General features: G+C 46.2%; 1 protein-coding gene across 2 annotated transcripts in view; it reads right to left on the bottom strand.

Moving 5' to 3' along the window:
- Positions 1-166: 166 nt before the first annotated feature.
- LOC148686996 (kyphoscoliosis peptidase-like) overlaps positions 167-24,189 on the bottom strand; it is a 30,290-nt gene continuing 6,267 nt past the window's right edge. For both annotated transcript variants that reach the window (XM_088662670.1, XM_088662671.1), the window contains exons 4-15: positions 22,578-22,631; positions 20,447-20,500; positions 17,311-17,370; positions 16,026-16,097; positions 14,554-14,595; positions 12,613-12,669; positions 8,955-9,037; positions 6,675-6,783; positions 4,931-5,048; positions 3,676-3,864; positions 2,643-2,833; positions 167-1,561 (exon numbers count right to left, since the gene is read on the bottom strand). In XM_088662670.1, coding sequence (XP_088518796.1) covers positions 663-1,561; positions 2,643-2,833; positions 3,676-3,864; positions 4,931-5,048; positions 6,675-6,783; positions 8,955-9,037; positions 12,613-12,669; positions 14,554-14,595; positions 16,026-16,097; positions 17,311-17,370; positions 20,447-20,500; positions 22,578-22,631 — 1,928 coding nt within the window. In that variant the 3' untranslated portion in view covers positions 167-662. The remainder of the gene's footprint in view (positions 1,562-2,642; positions 2,834-3,675; positions 3,865-4,930; positions 5,049-6,674; positions 6,784-8,954; positions 9,038-12,612; positions 12,670-14,553; positions 14,596-16,025; positions 16,098-17,310; positions 17,371-20,446; positions 20,501-22,577; positions 22,632-24,189) is intronic.

Raw genomic sequence — 24,189 nt, 5'->3', positions numbered from 1 at the left:
CTTTGGGTTTATGTACTATTATTAGTGTTCACCTGGGCTTCGTAGCCCTGCCCACGTTCCCACTTTGTGGCCCCTCCCCTCCCGTGCCTTGGCCCCGCCCCTTGTCCCCCCCTAGTTTTGATCCTGGGTATGCCCCTGTGGGTTCCCACGGGACAAGACACAGTGATAACAGCAAGAACCTTTATTGAACTACATAACTGGGAAACAGGGGCAAAGCAATTGCTTATATACATTCCTGAAAGCCTGGGCCGCTCCCACTCCCCACATGATTGGCTGTCTAAACTTCCAAGCTGTGAATAACAACTCAAAGTTCAAGAGCCAATGGCAGAGGCCCAAATCCTGAAATGTTCTGTGATTGGACACCATGTATCAAATCATAACACAGGAGCTCAGAATCCTTAGTCCAGACTCAAGCTCAGGCAAACATAGACCACTAAATACATTACAACCATCTGCCACAGTTCAGGGGCAAGAGGTTCCCTGAAAGAACTGGGCTTCCAGCAAAGCTGATGAAATGAGCCCTGCTTCCTAACTCCCCCACTGAGGCAGCCCCAAAATGACAGTTGAGGGAGGAGGTGGCCTTGTGGAGCTGCTCTGCCACATCAGAGTCGATGGAGCAATCTGTGGCTCACAACTCTCCCACTGAGTCTGTCTCCTACTAGCTAGTGACTTTCCACTTTGTACTCCAACAAGGACCAGAAGGTATTACTGCCATTTTTTGACATTCTCACTGTCACTGTGGAGCCACCTGAGGTGCTGCAGGTTCCCTCCCAGAAACCGTCTTCACTCAGCCTCAGTGGGCGAGACTTTCTGCATTCGACAGACACTTCATCTGCACCAGGCAGCTTGAGCTTGAACGTGACATCGCGGTTGGCCGGCAGGACCCCGGCGAGAGGTGCCACCAGCTCAAAGCCATCCTCCCAGTTCGTATAGCTTTGTGGGAAAACCGGCCACGTCACCTCCTTATTTGGGCAGGAGATGAGGTAGCTGAGGGCGCAATGACTTTTGCCCGGATCAGATGCTTTCTTTGCCCAGATGTGAAGAGCAAAGGTCCCTGCATGAGGGAGCTGTACCTTCAACTCAGCCTTAGTACCCCAGCGAGTTACCCAGATGTGGCGCCTCCGCACGTTCTCTGGCGTGCGGCTGGTATCCGAGTCCAGGGTGGCAAAGAAGTCCAGGTCACTCCACCGAGTGAAAGTGACAACACAGCGGCCGTCATCAGTGTGTATGATGGGGCTATCGGGCGAAGCCTCCAGGATCCCCTTCTCCTCCGATGACCAGCTGGGCCCCATGGGGTAGAAGAGCGGTTTGGGCAAGCGGAAGCTCTTATCCACAGATCGGCACACCAGGGAGTATTTTACCACATGGCTGTAGTTCTCCTTGCTCTTGGAAGGTTTGGCAGAGATGTTCAAGCTATGAGTCCCCACCTCTTGAGGATACACTTCCAGGGTCATCCCATTCCTCTGCAGGTTCATGAAGCAGTGTTCGATTGCCCCGTTGAGGTTGCAAAGGAAGAGGGTCGGAGAACGACTCTCAATGAAAACAGTTGCCTTGCCGTTTTCTGTGAAAGAAAAGTGAAGAGTTTCCAATTGTTAATACTTCTATTATAGAGAAATGCTCATCAGCAGACTTTTTTTTGGAGGTTTTCCCTCCACCTTGCACTGTTATTGTTTATACCCAAGAGTAGACCCATTGAAACTGATAGATGTCACTAAGAGCTCTTCGTGCAGAGTTCTGCCCACCCTTTCCTCTTGGCACATGCCCTCCAAATCTGATCTGGAAGGTCATCCAACCCTCTAAAGCAGACCTGGAGGGTGTGAGGAGGGCTGCAGGGGAGAGGAGGGGAAAGTTCTGTTGCGCACGTGAGAGTTTGCTGTGCTGCTTTATGTTTATTTAGTTCGTCATTCAGTAGGTTTTACCAGTGTATTCATTTATGTGCCATACCTGCCAAGTTCCGGCCTGAGAAATAAGGGACTGGACCGGAAGTAGCAGACCAGAAGTAGCGCTGCCGCCATTTTGGAACTGGGCGGAGCATGCTCAGAAGTGACTTTTGATGCTGCTCTGCCCTGTTCCAAAATGGCCGTCGCACCAGAAGTTGCGCTGCAGCCATTTTGGAACTGGGCAAAGCAGCTTCAAAAGTCACTTCTGAGCATGCTCCGCCCAGTTCCAAAATGGCCACCGCGCCAGAATAAACCGGGGAAAACAAAAAAAATCTGTTTTTTCGGCTGGGAACAGCTGGAAAAACGGGGTTTCCCGGGGAATACGGGAGACTTAGCAGCTATGTTATGTGCTCTGCTGAAATATATATCAATATGTAATGCACAGGGATTGTCCAGGTAGACCAGGCGCAATCCAGCTGCCTCTCAATTGTTGTGTGAGGAACCTGCGTGGCCCCTCCAGCTGTTGTGGGACTCTAGCTCCCATTAGCCCCTGTTAGCATGACCAATCGCCAGGGATGATGGGAGTTGCAGTCCAGCAACCTCTGGAGGTTCCCCGAGCCACAGGTTCCCTCATCCCTGTTTCATAATAATGCAGTAGCGACTCATGTTATGGGGCAGTTTGCCTTTGAAAAAACATGAGACGGATTGGCAGTGTGACAGCCAAAAGCAACAAAACAGCCAAAAGCTTCTGATTGACTTTACCTGTTTCGATGACTGACGTTGCCGTGGATGTGCCAGTCAGTCCTAACGAATAAAAGGCAGGCCAATACCACACATTGCGTTCAAACTGCCGCAGTGATAATGTCCGTTTCAGAAGCTGCCAGCTGTGGTCTTCTGGGAAGTGATCATTAATAAACAGAGCAGGGTGGGTAAGGAAGTAAAACTCCTCGTATCTGCAAAAGGAGAAGGCGGAATTGTGCAGCATTTCATAAAATTGCTTCAATCATCACCAAGGACAAACTGGGAAAGTTACCTAAAACTTAGTGTGGAATTATATTGGCCCAGTTCATGTGTATAGCCAGGATTTAGGTTAGGGGGGCAGAACTGAGCTATCTTTGATGCAACTGGTCAGCTAGTTAAGTATTTTGATTTACAGTATTTACTTGATTGGGGGGGGGGCAGCTGAAAATGAGCCACATCCAGCCTCACATTCACTCTCTCTTTCACACTGCTGTGAAGAAACTAGATCCTGGTTCAGATTAATCACAGTTTATCTCACCCAAATCTGTGCTTAATGTCAACAGCGGTTTGTTTGACAAGCCATGGCTTATCCAGCTAGCTTGTTTAAACCAACTTTAGTTAACGTTGGCCACGCTGTGCTAAACCAGCCTTCCCCAATCTTATTCCCTCCAGATGTTGCTGAACTCTATGTCCCATCAACCCCAGCTAGCATGGCCACTGATGAAGGACAATGGGAATTGTAGTCCAAAACAGCTGGAGGGCACTGGGTTGACGAAGGCTGTTGTGTTGCAACAACCTAGCTTCCAGCTTCCCCAGGATAAGCATAATACTCTAGAACCACTCAAGGGGATAAATGAATGGTTGGTGGAGTTTCCATAATTTCCCCCATCACTATGGCTTGGTTCTCGTTGCAAATGCTTACAACGGCCAGCCTTGTGGCCATCAAATCGCAAACAGACACACACACAAAAAGGCTTCTAAAAGCAGCAGAAGTAAACTATACCTTCACTGAGTCCCACACTATCTCCAGGCTTTCTTTTGCCTAACAGCATACCTGAAAGCGAAGTTTTTGTTGTTGTCATCCACGTAGCCACTTCCCCACGTACTGTCCAAAAGGTGCCACCTTCCATCAAGATGGACAGCATTCCAAGCATGAGTACTCGCTCCCTTAAAGACTTTTCCTAGTTTGTACGTAGCCCCTTTGGCGTACCCTGACAACGTCTTGCACTGTATCCCTGCAATACTGGGGGGGGGGGGGAGGAGAGAAGAAAGGTATTCAGGAATGTCATTTCACTGCTCTTTTCGGCTGGAATTGTTATGCCAAAGAACATTATTTTGAGCCCATTGCATTTCGGACTGTGTTTCGTGCATTGACATAGAAGCTGTGGTTAGAAGAAAAATCTGGCACCCTGAGAATCTCAGCTTAGATTTTGAAGACAGGCAGGCGACAGGCAGGCAGACAGAGAAATTTAGCTTAAGCTTTTAAGGTAGCACAGAGGAGCTTTAAAACATGCAGGCAGTTCTTGGTGAAGGATGCTTGTTAGGGAGAGTGTGAAGTGTAGGTGGGTTCCCACAAGGCAAGACACAGCAATAACTGCAAGAACCTTTATTGAATTAACAGAACTAGACAACAGGGGCAAAGCAACTGCTTATGTACTGGTTACAGGTAGGTAGCCGTGTTGGTCTGGGTCGAAGTAAAATAAAAAAATTCCTTCAGTTGCAACTTAAAGACCAACTAAGTTTTTATTTTGGTATGAGCTTTCGTGTGCATGCACACTTCTTCAGGTTTCTGAAGAAGTGTGCATGCACAAGAAAGCTCATACCAAAATAAAAACTTAGTTGGTCTTTAAGGTGCTACTGAAGGAATTTTTTTATTTTCCTTATGTACATTTATGAAGGCGTTCATAAACTGACGCGAACTTTCCCATTGAAAGTAATGGAAAGTGGATTAATCCGTTCCAGACGGGTCCGCGGAGTACTCAACCTGAAGTGTACTTAACCCGAAGCATGGGTGTAATTGGTTCCAGAAGTCTGTTCATAAACTGAAGCATTCATAAACTGAAGCGAACTTTCCCATTGAAAGTAATGGAAAGTGAATTAATCCGTTCCAGATGGGTCTGCGGCGTTCGTAAACCAAAAAATCGTAAACCGAGGTGTTCATAAACCAAGGTTCCACTGTATATCAAAATTTGCTTCAGGAGCATTCATAGTTTGGTGCTGGGGTAGGGAACCCCTGGCTCACCATATCTCCCATCATCCTTGCCAAGTAACAACCGTTTGTCATGGAGGCTGGGGCGAATAGGAATTACCTGCACATTTCTTCAAAGAGTGAGGCATATCCAGCGCAAATGCCCTTTCCTGATTGAAGGACATCAGCTGCTGCACAAGACACCTTGTCAAGGTTATGGTAGCCTTCCACATCATATTCTGCAGGAAAAAAGACATTTGTGAAATACCACTCCAAAGCATGAAATGCACAGTGAATAAGGGACTGCAGCAGTTTCACTTGGATTGCAAACTTTGAGCAGAAGATCAGAGTGATTGATCAATTAAATGAAAATATTGTTACAAGGGACATGGGTGGCGCTGTGGTCTAAGTCACTGAGCCTCTTGGGTTTGCCGATCGGAAGGTTGGCGGTTCGAATCTGTCCCAGCTCTTGCCAAACTAGCAGTTCGAAAGCACACCAGTGCAAGTAGATACAGGTGAAACTCGGAAAATTAGAATATCATCGAAAAGTGCATTTATTTCAGTAAAGCAACTTATTATTATTATTATTTTATTTTACTTTTTACAAATGCTTTCTTTTGGAAATTCCACAGTAATAAAACAAATAGTTACAATAATACAAAAATAAACAAAAATAAACATCGCTATTACATTTCATTGATTACATTCCATTTATAATTGACCCGCCTAACGACAAATAATTACAATTACGACAAATAAAGGCTTGTCATATCTTGCTTTGCATGTCATGCATTATCTCATATATTGGTTTCACCTTTTAAGTTCCATTACTGAAATACAGTGGAACCTTGGTTTATGAACACCTCGGTTTATGAATTTTCGGTTTACAAACGCCGCGGACCCATCTGGAACGGATTAATTCACTTTCCATTACTTTCAATGGGAAAGTTCGCTTCAGTTTATGAACAGACTTCCGGAACCAATTACACCCATACTTCGGGTTAATTACGCTTCAGGTTGAGTACTCCGCGGACCCGTCTGGAACGGATTAATCCACTTTCCATTACTTTCAATGGGAAAGTTCGCTTCAGATAAAGTACGCTTCAGTTTAAGTACTCCGCGGACCGTCTGGAACAGATTAATCCACTTTCCATTACTTTCAATGGGAAAGTTCACTTCAGTTTATGAACGCTTCAGTTTATGAACAGACTTCCGGAACCAATTGGGTTCATAAACCGAGGTACCACTGTACTGTAAATGCACTTTTCGACGATATTCTAATTTTCCAAGTTTCACCTCTAGGTACTGCTGCGGCGGGAAGGAAAACGGCATTTCTGTGTGCTCTGGTTTCCGTCATAGTGTCCCATTGCACCAGAAGTGGTTTAGTCCTGCTGGCCACATGACCTAGAAAGCTGTCTGTGCAGGGAAAGAAGTCCAAGTTTAATTTCCGAGCAAAGGGTCTGCTGGTTTCTCTTTAAGGTTTCCAGACTCAAAAGAGAGCAGCACAATTAAAGGCACAGAAGTCCTGTCCTCTATTGAGTCTGGCAACCCTAACAACCAGCAACACAAATACTTCCTGCTCCTCTCACAGCATGCCGGCATGACCAGTGCTCAGGAATGATGGGAGTTGTAGCCCAACAATATGGCCACAGGTTCCCCACCCTGTTTCAGAGTTTTCGCCCTCCTGTGGGGCATCCATGCATCTATCAGCTGCATGGCAGGCAGCACTTCGAAAGGAAAATCTCCCCCAGTATGGATGGAGATGCAGGGCTAGGGGAGAGCTTTACCTGTGGAATGCCTGTCCGTTGTGATGTTGTCAGAAGCAAAGGGGCACAAGCATACAAAAAGTTGTCCCCGCCACCTACCTATGTGGTGGCAAATCCACGTCCAAATGGCTCGGACTTTCTCCAGGTCACTGTGGGCTTTTTGGAGCAAGGCACTCACCAGGTTTGCCACGCTATTCCTGACATTTACCTGTTTCACAAATGGGAATAGATTCAGTAGCTTTTAATATGGAAAAGGGGTACCCAGTTCTATTTTTTCTATCTAAGGCAACCACCTGTTTAAATAAAGCCTAGGGTGCAATCCTACACGCACTTACAAGGGTGTCAGCCTTTTTTCTTTTATTTATTTTTTACATTTCAAGGTCATCCTATTTAATTTGAGCTTTCCAAAATGAGACACACAAACTGAAACATAGCAATCATTCAAAATCTGCACTGCTCCGGATGTTGCAGTACAGCTCTCCAGATAAGAATGTCTGCAAAAACATATGTACATGTAATAAATTTGCATGCACTCAGATAGTATGTGCATAAGAACACATTGTATTAGGGGAAATGCTTTGCAAAAATCTGTAAAATTTGCATTAGAATGCTGATGAATTTTCAGAGCGGGTATCAGTCTTTTTGAACTCACTGAGGCTGACTTCAGGGTAAAACTGCACAGAACTGCACATTAAAATTTGTTCTGAAGGGAGAAGCATGCACAATCTTTTCCAGGGCACACGGGCATGCCATTCCCACAATCTCTGGCTGAAATCCAAATCCCCTTTGTGCCAGGCAGTGGGTGGTGGTCTTGGATTTGGCAGAAGTGCTGACTTCTACTGGTGGAGAGAGATACCAGCCTCCGTCCACCAGTACAGAGCAACCTGTTCCACCTGTGGGTGGGCGAAACCACAGCCAGCGGGGCATTCTGAGAGCCAGTGCCGTCTTAACCATAGGCGCTAGGGGTGTGGGGCACCCAGGCGCCGGGCTCTCAGGGGCACCAGGCTGAGAGTCCGGGGCCCAAGAGTTGAGTCTGGGGAAGAGCCTGCCCATTGGTTGGAGCACCACGGTGGGCTCTTCTACTGCAGGGGGCTCTGCACCGCGAGTTTGGAGGCAACCGAGCCAGTGAGATGCTGAGGTGAGATGCTCCACCCTCCTGCGCTCCTGGGAATGGGCAGCCTGGGGGGGGGCACTGAGCAGATCTTTGCACCCCGGCACCGCATATGCTTAAGACAGCCATGCTGAGAGCAGGGAAGGCAAGGGGCTGAGGCAGCCCAGGATCCAGAGCCGACCCTACTGTTGTCACCCAGCAGAAGTGTGAAATCTGGGGCGGATTGATGTGCCACCAACAATACATATTGATTGTACACCAGTTTAATTGCTATGAGCTCCTTCAGAGATTCCTGACGTCGGCACTGCTTGTTAATGATTGCTAGCCAGAGTTCTCTGAGGAGAGGGAATGGCTGCTTAACTGTGGTTGTTGACTCTAATCTTATTTGGCTTTTGATTTCTTGAATTTTAAAAGCAGAGGAGCAGCCAAGGTAATGCCATCCCAAAATAACTAAGCATGAAACATTTAAAGCACATCTCTCCACCCGAAAACGAATTCCAGAAACAGTGGTTTGTGTTATGGGTTCTGGGAATTGCAGCTCTGTGGGGTTAGGATAGTTTCCAGGATACTTTGGTGTATTTCTATAGTGCGTATAAAAGGTAAAGGTAAAAGGTAAAGGACCCCTGGATGGTTATGTCCAGTCAAAGGCAACTATGGGTTTGCAAGACTCATCTCACTTTCAGGCCGAGGGAGTCGGTGTTTGTCCACAGACAGCTTTCTGGGTCATGTGGCCAGCATGATTAAACCACTTCTGGCGCAACGGGACACCGTGACAAGTGCCAGAGCACACGGAAATGCCGTTTACCTTCCCGCCGCAGCGGTACCTGTTTATCCACTTGCACTGGTATGCTTTTGAACTGCTAGGCTGGCAGGGGCTGGGACAGAGCAATGGGAGCTCACCCAGTCACAGGGATTCAAACCACCGACCTTCTGATTGGCAAGCCTAAGGGGCTCAGTGGTTTAGACCAGAGTGCCACCCACATCCCCATAGCCACCTTTGACTAGATTGAACCGCCCGGGGTCCTTTACCTATGGTGCGTTTGCAGCCTACATAAATAGGTGCTCTGTTGTGTCTGTCCATCATGTGGAAAACAGGAGCAGGGTCTTGCGACTCATGGTGTTTCCCATTGGGAACGGAGGGTTTCCTCCTATCGGGAGAGCACACTTGAAGGCACTCTCAAATTCCAAATCCACATGGAGAAGGATCTCTGCATCCCAGCAGATTCCACACAGGACTATTATTCCACCCTGGAAAAGAGATTGCATACCTTTGATGCATAGGCATCCAGTTCCTTAAACTGCGTCAAGTTGACTGGTATTGTTTTCAGACTGGATTTATCCCATGGGTAATCTAGGAACAAACATGGAAAAGTGATTCTATAAACAGATGAAGTCTAGTGGAAAAACAGAAGAGGGCGAAAAGGAGAAGGACCTAAAATGTGATTCATAGGGTTGGACTACAATGAACCGGAAAGGGCAAATAAACAGGGAGCCAATTGTGCTGGACCAGATAGGATGTTGATCAGTTCTTGCGATACATTTTAAGAGCATGACTTTTCATGGGCCAAAGCAGACAAATCTTGTGGTGGGAGTGGCATGGTGCGCACATAGCTGCCAAGTTCCGGCCTGAGAAATAAGGGACTGGACCGGAAGTAGCAGACCGGAAGTAGCACTGTCGCCATTTTGGAACTGGGTGGAGCATGCTCAGAAGCTACTTTTGATGCTGCTCTACCCTGTTCCAAAATGGCTGCCGCACCAGAAGTCGCGCTGCAGCCATTTTGGAACTGGGCAAAGCAGCATCAAAAGTCGCTTCTGAGCATGCTCCGCCCTGTTCCAAAATGGCCGCCGTGCCAGAATAAACCGGGGAAAAACAAAAAAATCCATTTTTTCGGCTGGTAACAGCTGGAAAAATGGGGGTTTCCCGGGGAATACGGGAGACTTGGCAGCTATGGGTGCGCACCTCCCATTGGAACAGTTGTTACCTCCTCAAAGAATCTCCCTTCAAACCAAAACATCTGTCTTTTAACCCTAGCAGGTAGCAATAACAGGGACACAGACAGGACTGCATGAAGGGAGGGACAAAATGTACCCACCCACCCACATGCCACATATAATAGAAACCCCATTCCGCTTGTAGGAACCAAACACTAGAGATGAGACAGAATGCTCCGCCGTACCAGAGGAGAGCAGGCTAACTTAGAGGACGCAGGGCAGGCTGCATTAGCATGTACAGAGCTGCTCAACGACACCTCACTCATTCTTCCTGTTCCCAAGCGTCTGATGCCTGAGGCGGCACCTTGCTCTGTCTAATGGTAGGGTGGGCTTTGGCGGCCAAGGTAAAGGTAAAGGGACCCCTGACCATTAGGTCCAGTCGTGACCGACTCTGGGATTGCGGTGCTCATCTCGCGTTATTGGCCAAGGAAGCCGGCATACAGCATGTGGCCAGCATGACGAAGCCGCTTCTGGCGAACCAGAGCAGCACATGGAAACGCCATTTACCTCTTCCCGCTGTATTTATCTACTTGCACTTTGACGTGCTTTCAAACTGCTAGGTTGGCAGGAGCTGGGACCGAGCAACGGGAGCTCACCCTGTCGCGGGGATTTGAACCGCTGACCTTCTGATCGGCAAGCCCTAGGCTCTGTGGTTTAACCCACAGCGCCACCCGCATCCCGCCAAGGTACAGTGTGGTTAATATTTCCCATCCAAGCCTTGTTCCCCGAAGACCTCAAGTGGTTGTGCATGGGCTCAGCTAAGATATACAAGAAGTGTGGGGGGTCTTTGGCCCTCCAGAAGCTGCTGAACTACAACTACCATCATCCCTTGGCCACTGGCCTCGCTTGTTGGGGCTGATGGAAATTGTGGTCTAACAACACCTGCCGAGCTAAAGACTCCCCACACCAAATACAGTGGTACCTTGGGGTGGGGGTACGAACAGTCCTACTTACAAACGCTTTGGGTTATGAACTCCACAAACCCGGGAGTAAGTGTTGCGAACTTTGCCCCGGGATATGAACACAATCTGCTTCTGGGGCCGCGGGAGGCCTATATGCATGCCTTGGGTTAAGAACGCTTCGGGTTAAGAACAGACTTCTGGAACGAATTACCGTCTTTCCCCCTTTTTAAGACGTAGGCATAATATAAGCCATAGCAGGATTTCTAAGCAATTGCGCGATACAAGCCATACCCCGAAAATAAGACATACTGATAGACCCTTCACCCACTAGCAATAACCCCCCTCCCGCCAGCCAACTCCCCCCCCTAAAAATCTCTCCCCATTTTGCTGTCGTTCCACAGACACGTATTTCCTTTAAAAGCTTGTAAAAATGCACCGAACAGCCGTAGCTGCTGGCTGCCAAAGCCCCGTGATTTCCCTTTCCCGTTTCTGAGAGCATTTTTTTAAATAAAAGGATCCAAAAATATTTTTTTAGCCAAGCTGTGTAAGCTCTACTTGGTGAAGGGGAGAAAAGTGGGGTGGGGAGGAGATGAAGGCACGAGGAAGAAAAGAGGGGCGATTGAAGAATGCAAAGGCTGTTTTCCCTTTTAGGGAGAGACCTCCGTGCACGCGTCTGTCTCTCTCCCCCCCCCTGCGTCTCTCTCTCTCTCTCTCTCTCTCACACACACACACACACAGCCCACCTCTCGCTTCCCCCCACCTTTCCATTCAATGCACGTTGATTTCCTCTTAACGGGAATCTCCCGTGTCTGATTGTTGTCTCCTTGCTTTTACCGAAGGCATAAGGCAGCCTTTTAAAAAGCCTGCTGCAGTTTTCTTTCTACCTTATGCTGCTTGGTTGTCTGTGGAGCTGCCCCTTTAAGGATTTGTAAGTAGTTTGGATCGCAGTCCTTGCCTTGGGGACTTTTTTTTATTTATTAAGGACTTTTTCCTTCGCTGTTTGTGAGCTGCTAAACGGAGCTGCTAAACGCTGCTCTACACAAAAGTTAAACTGCCGGTCCTAACAACACGTGCTTCCTCACCTCGCTGGCTCAATTGCTTCTCAATTGCTACCATTTACCAAGTCAGCAATCTTAATTGCTGCTTAGCTGGCTTCTTTGTTCTCAGCAGGTAGCTTCTTTGCTATCAGTGACTACAAAGTGCTACATTGTTGGAACATCAGACTGTTGGAACTTAAGTCTTGGGCAGCTGGCTGGTAGAGATCCTTGCTTGCTTTACGTATAGGCTACTGCTAGGACTGTATCACACAGATAGATTCCATTATACTGGTTTAGATTTAAGAAGCTCCAGTGTAGCAGATTGCTATTAAGTGAGTCCCCACCTTGGAGGAGAGAGAGAGCAGCCCTTCGCGAACATCCCAGGGCCGGGGAGAGAGGGCTGCACACCTCCCTTCCCTCAGACTCGTAATAAAAATACCAGTAAGACATGCCACCAAAAATAAGCCACCCTGTGGTTTTTTGAGAAAAAAAAGTAATAAGACGGTGTCTTAAAAAGGGGGAAACACGGTAAGTTTGTAACCTGAGGTACCACTGTATACAGGATCCAGGCCAGCAGGCAAATATAAGAAACAACTTATAAAAGGGAAAAGATTTATGCGACCTGAAGAGAAACCAGTTGTACAGGAAGAGAAAATTCTTACCAGAAGAATTAGAAACCAGGAAGAGGAGGTCTTTAATAAAGAATGGGGGAAGTTTATAATTTATACGAAAAGCTATTGTAAACAATTCCATGTATTGGTAGGATTGACAGAAAACTTGTGTAAAAATTTGAACTATGGATTGAGAAAGGATTTATAAAACTAGAGTTATTATGGAGATACAGAGGGGGGAATTATTGCAATAAGAGCCACAAGGGAGGGGGAGGAAGTCAAAATGGATTATATGTGTATGTATTTAATTCATTTGTTTATGTAAAATGTAAAATGCAAAAATAAAATTTATATATATAAATAAAAACAACAACTTATATTTACCGTACAGATCTTGTCCCTTAGACAGCCTTGATCCCTGTTCTCCACCATCCTGAAACCCTGCAAAACGGTTATTGCTGGGATGAGACAATATCTACATTAAAACATATTTTGCAACACTCATCATTCCTGGCCCTTAGCCATGCTGGGTGGGGAACAATGGGAGCCCAACAACAGGCATACAGCCACAGAGACCTTGATATATTGCTCTTAAAGGTAAAGGTAAAGGGACCCCTGACTATTAGGTCCAGTCGTGACCAACTCTGGGGTTGCAGCGCTCATCTCGCATTATTGGCCGAGGGAGCCGGCATACAGCTTCCAGGTCATGTGGCCAGCATCACAAAGCCGTTTCTGGTGAACCAGAGTAGCACACGGAAACGCCGTTTACCTTCCCGCCAGAGCAGTACCTATTTATCTACTTGCACTTTGACGTGCTTTCGAACTGCTAGGTTGGCAGGAGCTGGGACCGAGCAACGGGAGGTCACGGGGATTCGAACTGCCGACCTTCTAATCGGCAAGCCCTAGGCTCTGTGGTTTAACCAACAGCGCCACCTGCATCCCTATATTGCTCTTATGTCAGTGTAATTTTCATAGCTGCCCTTAAAGCAATGATGCAAAAGCTGCTGCCACCCAGAGGCTGCTAGGCTACATGGGGGAAGGCAATCTTCCAGCATCCAGTTTGGATGCTCATGAGTTCTAGTGTTAAAAGGGGATGGAGGGAAAACACTGCACCCTTTCTTCAAAGGGGAGTTGCTCCACCCCATTGATTCAGTACAATCACTGCTCTGAATTCTGCCTTTAGGGAGTGGGCCATAGCTCACTGCTGGAGCATCTACTTTGCAAGCAGAAAGTCCCTGGTTCAAACTCAAACATCTCCTGGAAGTGCTATGAATGTCTTCCACCTGAAATGCCGGGAGGCAGTTAGCTGGTCAGTATCAACAATACTGGTCTAGATGAACCAATGATCTGACTCAGGACTCATTCACATTTCCACTTGTCCCATGGTTATTAAAAAATGGGTCTGAGTGGTTCCCCACTGTTCCATTGCTTTCTAAGCACAGCTCCGAGCACTTTTCCTTTTGCCCCACCACTTTCCCCAGGAAAACCTGCTCTTTACTGCTGAATCAGAGCAAACATCAATCTGCAGAAAAGCCTGTTGATGTTTGCTCCAATTCAACGGTAAAAAATGGGGTTCCCAGGGAGAGTGGCAGGGGGGCAAACAGAAGTGTGAACAAATCCTCAATATAAAGAAAGTGTTGTTGTTGTTGTTGTTGTTGTTGTTGTTTTGGCAAAGTAATAATCATAAGCAAATAAAAATTAAAATGTGCACCCCACCCCCAAGACCATTCCATTGCAACTAACCGAACTTCCCAAAATTTCAACCCCTCTTGAAATGGTTTGACCCCTTTCTGTTTTAACAGTACAAATTCTACAAACACCCTCCATATCTCCTCGAAATCATTTTTCCTGCATATTCCCCGTCTTACCTTAATGGCACATGTTAATTTATCATTAATAGCTTCATCCCACACCTCTTTATACCATTCTTCCAATTTTATATTCTGCTTGTCCCTTCCATCTCCTAGCTACCATAATACGTGCAGCTGTCAATAAATATGTGAGCAAGACCTTCATAGCCTGCAAACCTTCTATCGTAAATTGATAATAATGCTAACACTGGACTTTCGGTCAGCTTTAACCCAGTGATTTCTATTATCTCCTTAAACCAGGCACCCCCAAACTGTGGCCCTCCAGATGTTTTGGCCTACAACTCCCATGATCCCTGGCTAAGAGGACCAGTGGTCAGGGATGATGGGAATTGTAGTCCAAAACATCTGGAGGGCCAAAGTTTGGGGTGCCTGCCTTAAACACTCTTTGCCAGAAACATTGTCCATATTTACATCCCCACCACATGTGAACCTAAGTCCCATTTGGAGCCCTTACCTTCATTGTCCTTCCCTGTCCACTCAGGAAACACCTGGATTCCTGCAACACCAGGAGCACACATGCACACAAAGAATGAGTGACAAAAAATAATAAATAAATCCATAGGAACACAAGGTGGAATAATACGTTAAGGACTGGGGGTTATTTTGCAATTTAATCTTGATTGATTTATTATTATTATTATTATTAAGTCCCTTCACCACATAAAGAACAACAAAAACAGATCCCATCAAATACAAAGAAAATGTTACATATAAAATATTTTTTCCATATGTTGAGACTTCCCTCGTCCTCGGTATGGGTCCGTCGTTTCCTTGTTGACTGCATATTTCTATACTCTTTCACTTAACATAAATTATCCATGATCTTTGTAGCATATTACATTGCAGAAGTTAATCAAAGCACGTCGAAGACTTCATATGAGAACAATGTTCTTTTAAATATAATCTGAATAAATCCCATTCTTTGTTAAACTGTTGGTTTGTCTGGTTCCTAATTTTTCCTCTCATCTTCGCCAATTCTACATATTCAAGTACTTTCACCTGCCGCTCCATTTTAGTTGGTGTTTTATCTCCCTTCCACCATTTAGCTACCGTGTTTCTCATATTATAAGACACGTCTTATATTTATTTTTCCTCAAAAAAACACACTATGGCTTATTTTCCTCCTCCTCCTGCCACGGCCGGCATGGATGCTGCGCCTATCACTATGTCTTATTTTCGGGGTATGGCTCATATTCCTTGAATGCTTAAAAATCCTGCTATGGCTTATTTTATGGGTATGTCTTAAAATATGAGAAACAGGGTATTAAGATTCTTGCGGTGACGGTTGCATACATGAATACGTTTCTCAGCTCTTTCAGAATATGGGGGGGGTGGTTTATTTTGGATGTCCATCTTTGGGTCCTCTGCCTGCCTGTGGTTTTATATCTTTAAAATGAGTTTCTAAGGGCAGGGAGGCTGCGAACAAGTTAAGCTCATAACTCTAGCCAAACCTGTTTAGCATTCCTCTGCATGACTAAAAAGTACAGGTCACTTCTTGCTTCCAGAAGGTTACAGAATATGCAACACTTACGAATATCGAAACAAAATTTTAAAAATTCCTTCCAGTAGTACCTTAGAGATCAACTAAGTTTGTCATTGGTATGAGCTTTCGTATGCATGCACACTTCTTCAGATACCTTCTTCTTCAGATTTCGTGCATGCACACGAAAGCTCATACCAATGACAAACTTAGTTGGTCTCTAAGGTGCTAGTGGAAGGAATTTTTTAAAATTTTGTTTCGACTACGCCAGACCAACACGCCTACCTACCTGTAACTTACGAATATGTCATCCATCTGCCACATTCACTACAGCATCCTTTAATTCACATTAAAGCAGCGCAGGCAGGAGGAAGCTAAAATATTTCCCATAAAAAAAATAATATTCTGTTTTCTTATGCATCATTGTAACATAGAAACGGACCTACCTTTTCTGAAGGGGAACTTCTTTTTGCTCCGCGATGTGCTGTGTCTAGGGTGTATTTCTACAGTGATTTGATCTGGCGAAAAACCAAACAACGAGAACTTGCAAACAGAGATATCAAGTCGACCACACAGTAAAAATAAATAAATACAAAAGTGGCAGGAAAAATGAAATGTCCCTCTTGCTGCTTTTAATAATAATAATAGTAATAGTAATTTATTGTTTTTTATTTTTTTGTTTTTTATTATCTTTTTATTTTTATTTTTATTATTTTATTATTTTATTTTATTATTTTATTATTTTAAGGCAGGTGGGTGGGAAACCTGCTTTGTACGGGATGAAATGGCTTGCTCTTTCTTATGGGTTTTGAAATAATCGAATATTCATTTTTAAGAGGTAGCATGTTAACCCTCTGGGTTTGGAATGAGGAATATACAGTAGTGGAAGTAATAGTACCACTGTATTCCGCTCTTGTCAGACCTCACCTGGAATATTGTGTCCAGTTCTGGGCACCTCAGTTCAAGAAGGATACTGACAAGCTGGAACGTGTCCAGAGGAGGGCAACCAAAATGGTCAAAGGCCTGGAAATGATGCCTTATGAGGAACGGCTTAGGGAGCTGGGTATGTTTAGCCTGGAGAAGAGAAGGTTAAGGGGTGATATGATAGCCATGTTCAAATATATCAAAGGATGTCATATAGAGGAGGGAGAAAGATTGATTTCTGCTACTCCAGAGGAGTGGACACGGAGCAATGGATTCAAGCTACAAGAAAGAAGATTCCACCTAAACATTAGGAAGAACTTCCTGACAGTAAGAGCTGTTCGACAGTGGAATTTGCTGCCAAGGAGTGTGGTGGATTCTCCTTCTTTGGAGGTCTTTCAGCGGAGGCTTGACAGCCATCTGTCAGAAATGCTTTGATGGTGTTTCCTGCTTGGCAGGGGGTTGGGCTGGATGGCCCTTGTGGTCTCTTCCAACTCTATGATTCTATGATTCTAAGCCCTTGCGCAGGCTCCATATCACATATAAAAGGTAACATAAGCAAAATAAATCCAGATTGCAGAAAAGTAGCCCTGAAGAAGCAACTACTGTATCAGGAAATGACGGTGCCAGAGAATACTGAAAAACCAGAAGCTGAAAATATTCAATGCACACCCTTTAAAAAAGTTTTGTTGCTGTTGTTACTACAAATGGGCTTTTCTTTCAAACCAAGCTCCTTATCGAGATTTCCTTAGCAAGATCATTCTTACAGCAATTGTAGTTAATGTTATCAACATTCATCGGCTCACATACTTTCTTTAGGCTCATAGGTAAGCACCGGCAGACGATCCTCATTGTGCGTTTCAGCTGCCTCTGTTTAAAGAACAGAGAGCATTTCAGAGACCGAAAAAAGTGATTTTTTAAAAAGCATATGTTGTTGCATAACTTATTTCGTAAACTTTACACACTGCTTCACTGCCGCATTTACACGAATCTAATGAGCCGTCGAATCTAATGCGCACCTCAGTTTTCAAAACCTTGAAACCAAAAAAAAAGAATTTGCTGGCACATGTAAATGCGCCATCAAATCTAATGGGCACCCTAATTTTTTGCAACGTAGTTTGGCCAAAAAAAGGTGCGCATTACATTCAAGTAAATACAGTATAAATAAACAAACAAAACCATTCAAAGTGTCGTATACCTGAAAAGGAACCCACAAGGGATCTCATCAAATGTTCTGAGCCTACGGTAAAGGTAAAAGTAAAGGGACCCCTGACCGTTAGGTCCAATCGTGGACGACTCTGGGGTTGCAGCGCTCATCTCACTTTGTTGGCCAAGGGAGCCGGCGTACAGTTTCCGAGTCATGTGGCCAGCACGACTAAGCCGCTTCTGGCGAACCAGAGCAGCACACGGAAACGCCGTTTACCTTCCCGACGGAGCGGTATCTATTTATCTACTTGCACTTTGACGTGCTTTCAAACTCCTAGGTTGGCAGGATCTGGGACCGAGCAACGGGAGCTCACCCGTTGTGGGGATTCAAACCACCGACCTTCTGATCAGCAAGCCCTAGGCTCTGTGGTTTAGACCACAGCACCACCTGTGTCCCTGTTCTGAGCCTAAAGCAGATCCAAATATCCAGGAAATCTGAATGTTAAGTGCAGCCCCGGGGGTTAATAGGGCTGGATTTGCAGACTGAAATCTTACCTCCACCAAGGCCCTTATGACTGGCCTGGCTGGGTGAATGCTGGTGGCCTTCCAACCCCTTTTGTACAATGAGAACCATAGGAACCTACTTCACAGGGCTGTTGTGAGAGGGACACAGTGAGAGGAGTACTTCGATGGTGGCAAGCAAAGAACATTAAGTTTTGTGTTGTTCTCTGAAGGTCTCCGGCTTTGTCATGCTGGCCACATGACCTGGAAGCTATACGCCGGCTCCCTCGGCCAATAATGCGAGATGAGCGCGCAACCCCAGAGTCGGTCACGACTGGACCTAATGGTCAGGGGTCCCTTTACCTTTACCTTTACCTGAAGGTCTCCACTCAGGGCAAGTAATAATAATAATTGTTATGTACTGCTGATTGGTCCGCAGAAGCCACCCAATCGAGCTCCAGGTGGAAGTGAATCAGCAACTTTATTGGCCTGCAGGAGCAGCCAATCAGGCTGCTGGCAGAAGTCAATCCGCAACCTGATTGGCCTGCAGGAGCAGCCAATCAGGCTGCTGACAGAAGTCAATCCGCAACCTGATTGGCCCACAGGTGCAGCCCTGAAGTAGCCAATCACGCAAGGCCCATTGTGTAAATAATGTACAGTGGTACCTCGACTTACGAATAACTCTACTTACGAATGTTTCTACTTACGAACGGAGCTCCGTCCGCCATCTTGGATGCTGTTTAGATAGGATTTTTTCTACTTACGAATTTTTAGATAGGGTTGCTTCAACTTACGAATTTTTTCTCCCAATGCATTCCTATGGGATTCGACTTACAATTTTTTTCGATTTACGAATGTGCGTTCGGCACGCATTAAATTCGTAAGTAGAGATACCACTGTATATAAGCAGACGTTTTGGGGAAAGAGCCATCCTTCTTCTCTTCTCCTTTGCTACTACAAGCTGAATAAAGAGCATGAAATTCACTCCGACTATATTTTAATAATAATAATAATACAGTGGAACCTCGGTTTATGAACACCTCGGTTTATGAATTTTCAGTTTATGAACGCCACAAACCTTTATGGAACGGATTAATTCACTTTCCATTACTTTCAATGGGAAAGTTCGCTTCAGTTTATGAACGCTTCAGTTTATGAACAGACTTCCGGAACCAATTACACCCATGCTTCGGGTTAAGTACACTTCAGGTTGAGTACTCCGCGGACCCGTCTGGAACGGATTAATCCACTTTCCATTACTTTCAATGGGAAAGTTCGCTTCAGTTTATGAACGCTTCAGTTTAAGTACTCCACGGACCGTCTGGAACAGATTAATCCACTTTCTATTACTTTCAATGGGAAAGTTCGCTTCAGTTTATGAACGCTTCAGTTTATGAACAGACTTCCGGAACCAATTGTGTTCATAAACCGAGGTACCACTGTAATAATAATAATAATAATAATTTATTATTTATACCCCGCCCATCTGGCTCGGTTTCCCCAGCCACTCTGGGTGGTTCCCAACAGAATATTAAAAACACGACAAAACATCAAAGATTAAAAAGTTCCCTAAACAGGGCTGCCTTTAGATGTCTTCTAAAAGCCAGACAGTTGTTTATTTCCTTGACATCTGATGGGAGGGCATTCCACAGGGCGGGCGCCACTACTGAGAAGGCCCTCTGCCTGGTTCCCTGTAACCTCACTTCTCTCAGGGAGGGAACCGGCAGAAGGCCCTTAGAGCTGGACCTCAGTGTCCGGGCAGAACGATGGGAGTGGAGATGCTCCTTCAGGTTTACTGAACACACGCAGAGTTGCTTCTACTTGAATCCTTAAAGGTGCTCCAAGCGAGGCCTCCCGATAAGATCTCAACAAGCGAGAGGGGGCCTGTTATTTATTTATTTAGTCCATGCATGTGCCAAATGTACATCTTTCATTCCTCCCGGAACCCGAGGCAGTGTACATAGGGAATTCCCAGGCATAGCTGCCAAGTTTTCCCTTTTCTCGCGAGGAAGCCTATTCAGCATAATGGAAAATCCCTTAAAAAAGGGGATAACTTGGCAGCTATGTTCCCAGGAAGCCTCCCGTCCAGGCCCGACTGTACCCAAACTTCCTTGGCTTCAGCAATGGTGGCTGCATCATTGGTCCTCCCACCCTGCCCTGGCATCTGAGGGAAAGGTTCTCTGTAGAGACACCCAGATCATCAGACAGACATGCACAGCTACAACATGGAGGCACACTAGACAACTTGCCCCAAAAAGAAGGCCTTACAGTTGATTGTTAAACAGAAAACCACTCTCACCTGTGATTCTGGGATTCTCGTTTATTTCTTGACATGTTCCTTCTTCGGCTCGAGCTGTTGGAAATATGATCCGCCATGATCAACAATACCATACCTGAAGCATGCAACTAAGCCCATGTCCATGTTAGCTGAGAGTACCTCACAAGCCGCAGCACTAAAGTCTACAGAGGTTATTTTGGGGGGAGATCATTTCATATGTTTGTCCCACTAAGTCCAGGACGGGGAACTTGCAGCCCTCCAGATGTCGTACTGCAACTCCTATAATCTCTGACCATTGGCCATGCTAGCCAGAACTGATGAGTATTGGACACCCAACAACACCTGGAGGGTCACAGGTTCCCCACCCCTGCTCTTGGCTTACCGAAAATTGTCTGCAAACACTCCCACTGGACATGGAAGGAGAAGAAGAGGAAGAAGAGTTTGGATTTGATATCCCGCTTTATCACTACCCTAAGGAGTCTCAAAGCGGCTAACATTCTCCTTTCCCTTCCTCCCCCACAACAAACACTCTGTGAGGTGAGTGAGGCTGAGAGACTCTGTGAGCCAGTGAGCAGTAAGCAGGCTGACTTGCATGTTGTTTTCTCCTTTCCCTTCCTCCCCCACAACAAACACTCTATGAGGTGAGTGAGGCTGAGAGACTTCAGAGAAGTGTGACTAGCCCTAGGTCACTCAGCAGCTGCATGTGGAGGAGCGGAGACGTGAACCCAGTTCACCAGTCTACCACTCTTACACTACACCACACTGGCTCTGGGAGTGGCATAGGGAGGCTGCATGACCTTCTATTATCCTTAACTCCCAACAGTGCATACTGGACCCTTTCTGATAAGGGTGCGAGCCCAATCATAGTCCATATACTTCTTTCACCACCTCCCATTTCCTCCGAGGGAAATTGAGAAAACAACATGCAAGTCAGCCTGCTCACTGCTCACTGGCTCACAGAGCCAGTGTGGTGTAGTGGTTAAGAGCGGTAGACTCGTAATCTGGGGAACCGGGTTCGCGTCTCTGCTCCTCCACATGCAGCTGCTGGGTGACCTTGGGCTACTCACACTTCTCTGAAGTCTCTCAGCCTCACTCACCTCATAGAGTGTTTGTTGTGGGGCAGGGCGGGAAAGGAGAATGTTAGCCGCTTTGAGATTCCTTAGGGTAGTGATAAAGCAGGATATCAAATCCAAACTCTTCTTCTTCTTCTTCTTCTTCTTCTTCTTCTTCTTCTTCTTCTTCTTCTTCTTCTTCTTCTTCTTCTTCTTCTTCTTCTTATAGTTTAGTTGGTTAATTAAACTACCGGTATGTGTTTGCATGCAATGTCTTCCCACATGGCAGGGTTGATGTTGCCGGCCTTTATGTCAGGTTTGCAGACATCTTTGTAAGGCAGAGATGGTCTGCCTGGTGCCTTAAACCAGCTTCCCATACAGTATATTACTGGGGATCCTGCCATCTTCCACTGTGTGGACATGGTTAAGATAAAGGACCCCTGGACAGTTAAGTCCAGTCAAAGGCAACTATGGGGTTGTGGTGCTCATCTGGCTTTCAGGCCAAGGAAGCCAGCGTTTGCCCACAGACAGTTTTCCGGGTCATGTGGCCAGCATGACTAAACAGCTTCTGGCGCAATGGAACACTGTGACGGAAACCAGAGCGCATGGAAATGCCGTTTACCTTCCCGCTGCAATGGTACCTATTTATCTACTTGCACTGGCATGCTTTCAAACTGCTAGGTTGGCAGGAGCTGGGACAGAGCAACAGGAACTCACCCCGCCACGGGGATTCGAACCGCCGACCTTCCAATTGGCAAGCCCAAGAGGCTCGGTGGTTTAGACCACAGCGCCACCCGCGTCCCTGGTTGTGGACATGACCAAGGCAGTGTAGACGTTGCTGAGACAGGAGTGCGAGCATGCTGGGAATGTGGGTTTGGGAGAGCACATCTTTCTTGGAGACTCTGTCCTGCCATGTGATGCCCAAAATCTTCCTGACACAGAGCACGAGGAGGAAAACTCCCCAGCAAGATTCAGGCCATTAGACATGCACAGACATAACAATGAACTAACTGTGGCATCACGGGGCAAAACTGGCCAAATAAATTGACAGCAGTGCCCCTGTGGAAAGCTTTACCATTCTGGGAACACATTTCTCTCACCGGCTAATCTGCGCTGTCTATTTGATTGCTGCACCGTCCCTTCTTCTACTTGATCTGTTGGAAAAATACAATTCACCATCACTGCTCTGGCTTGTATTGTGCCTGTCTTTCTCACATGTGTGCATGGGGGGCGGGGGGGGGCTTTGGGAAAAGGGAAGCTTTTATTGGGGAAATGACACCTGAATTTGGGAATAACTCAGGGCTGAACCCCAAAAGGTGGCATGCCCCTAGGGGCCCACCCTCCCTGCCACCTCCACCATTGGTGGAGAAGCTGCAGCGGCAGCAGCTTCTGGCGAGATCTAGTGAGATCTCGCTGGAACCTGCTGATGCTTTGCCGCTGCTGCCATGCAACCCACATAAGGAAAGAGAAGTTGCTGAATTGCAACTTATCACCAAGCTCAAAACCATGGAGGGACCTGGTTTGAACAGAGATATCGGATTCTTATCTCATTATACATGATAAGCGATCTTCAGCCATCTCAACCCTTGCTTTTTCATGCAAAACCATTTGCAGTCGTTTGCGGTCATCAACAGCTATCAGTCAGTCAATCACCCATTTCCACCACCCTTCTGAGTGATCCCCCCTCCCCATCCCCACCCCTCCCCACCCCTTCTCTACATAAGTGCCTGGAAACTTCCATTTCACTGTATCTGAAGAAGTGTGCATGCACACGAAAGCTCATACCAAAATAAAAACTTAGTTGGTCTTTAAGGTGCTACTGAAGGAATTTTTTTTATTTCACATAAGGGAGGTTTGGGTGGGGATCTTCAGCTGCGACCAGATAGGCTGAGATCACTCCCTCACTCTTCAGAGATAATTGAGTGAAAACTGGCTCACACAGAGTCTGAGACCTCAGAGGTGTTTGTTCAACTTTTACCTCCAGCTACAATATTCCACCCTCTCAGCTCCAACCATTGGATAGAACCTTATGCAGTGGTACCTCAGTTTCCGAACGTCTCCGTTGACGAACATTTTGGTTTACAAATGCCGTAAACCCAGACGTAAATACTTCAGTTTTCAAACATGCCTCGGAAGTCGAAGATGCTGGGTGCAAGATCCTGAGGTCTAGCTGTCGACTGCTGAGTTTTCAGTTTTCGAACGCTTCAGAACTCAAACGGTCTTCCAGAATGGATTACGTTCGAAAACCAAGGTACCACTGTACAAGTTAGACCGCAGGCTGTTACACCAAGTGTTAACTCCTAAATAATAATAATAATAATAATAATAATAATAATAATAATAATAATTTATTATTTGTACCCCGCCCATCTGGCTGGGTTTCCTCAGCCACTCTGGGCGGCTTCCTACAAAAATTAGGTAAAGGTAAAGGGACCCCTGACCATTAGGTCCAGTCGTGACCGACTCTGGGGTTGGGGCGCTCATCTCGCATTATTGGCCGAGGGAGCCGGCATACAGCTTCCAGGTCATGTGGCCAGCATGACAAAGCCGCTTCTGGCGAACCAGAGCAGCACATGGAAACGCCGTTTACCTTCCCGCTGTAGCTGTACCTATTTATCTACTTGCACTTTGAGGTGCTTTCGAACTTCTAGGTTGGCAGGAGCTGGGACCGAGCAACGGGAGCTCACCCCGTCACAGGGATTTGAACCGCCG

Source organism: Zootoca vivipara, chromosome 2 (genome assembly GCF_965207765.1).
Source record: "Zootoca vivipara chromosome 2, rZooViv2.hap1.1, whole genome shotgun sequence".
Classification (NCBI taxonomy): Eukaryota; Metazoa; Chordata; class Lepidosauria; order Squamata; family Lacertidae; genus Zootoca; species Zootoca vivipara.
Note: the sequence above shows the minus strand (reverse complement) of the source record. Positions and strands in the feature narration are given on the sequence as shown.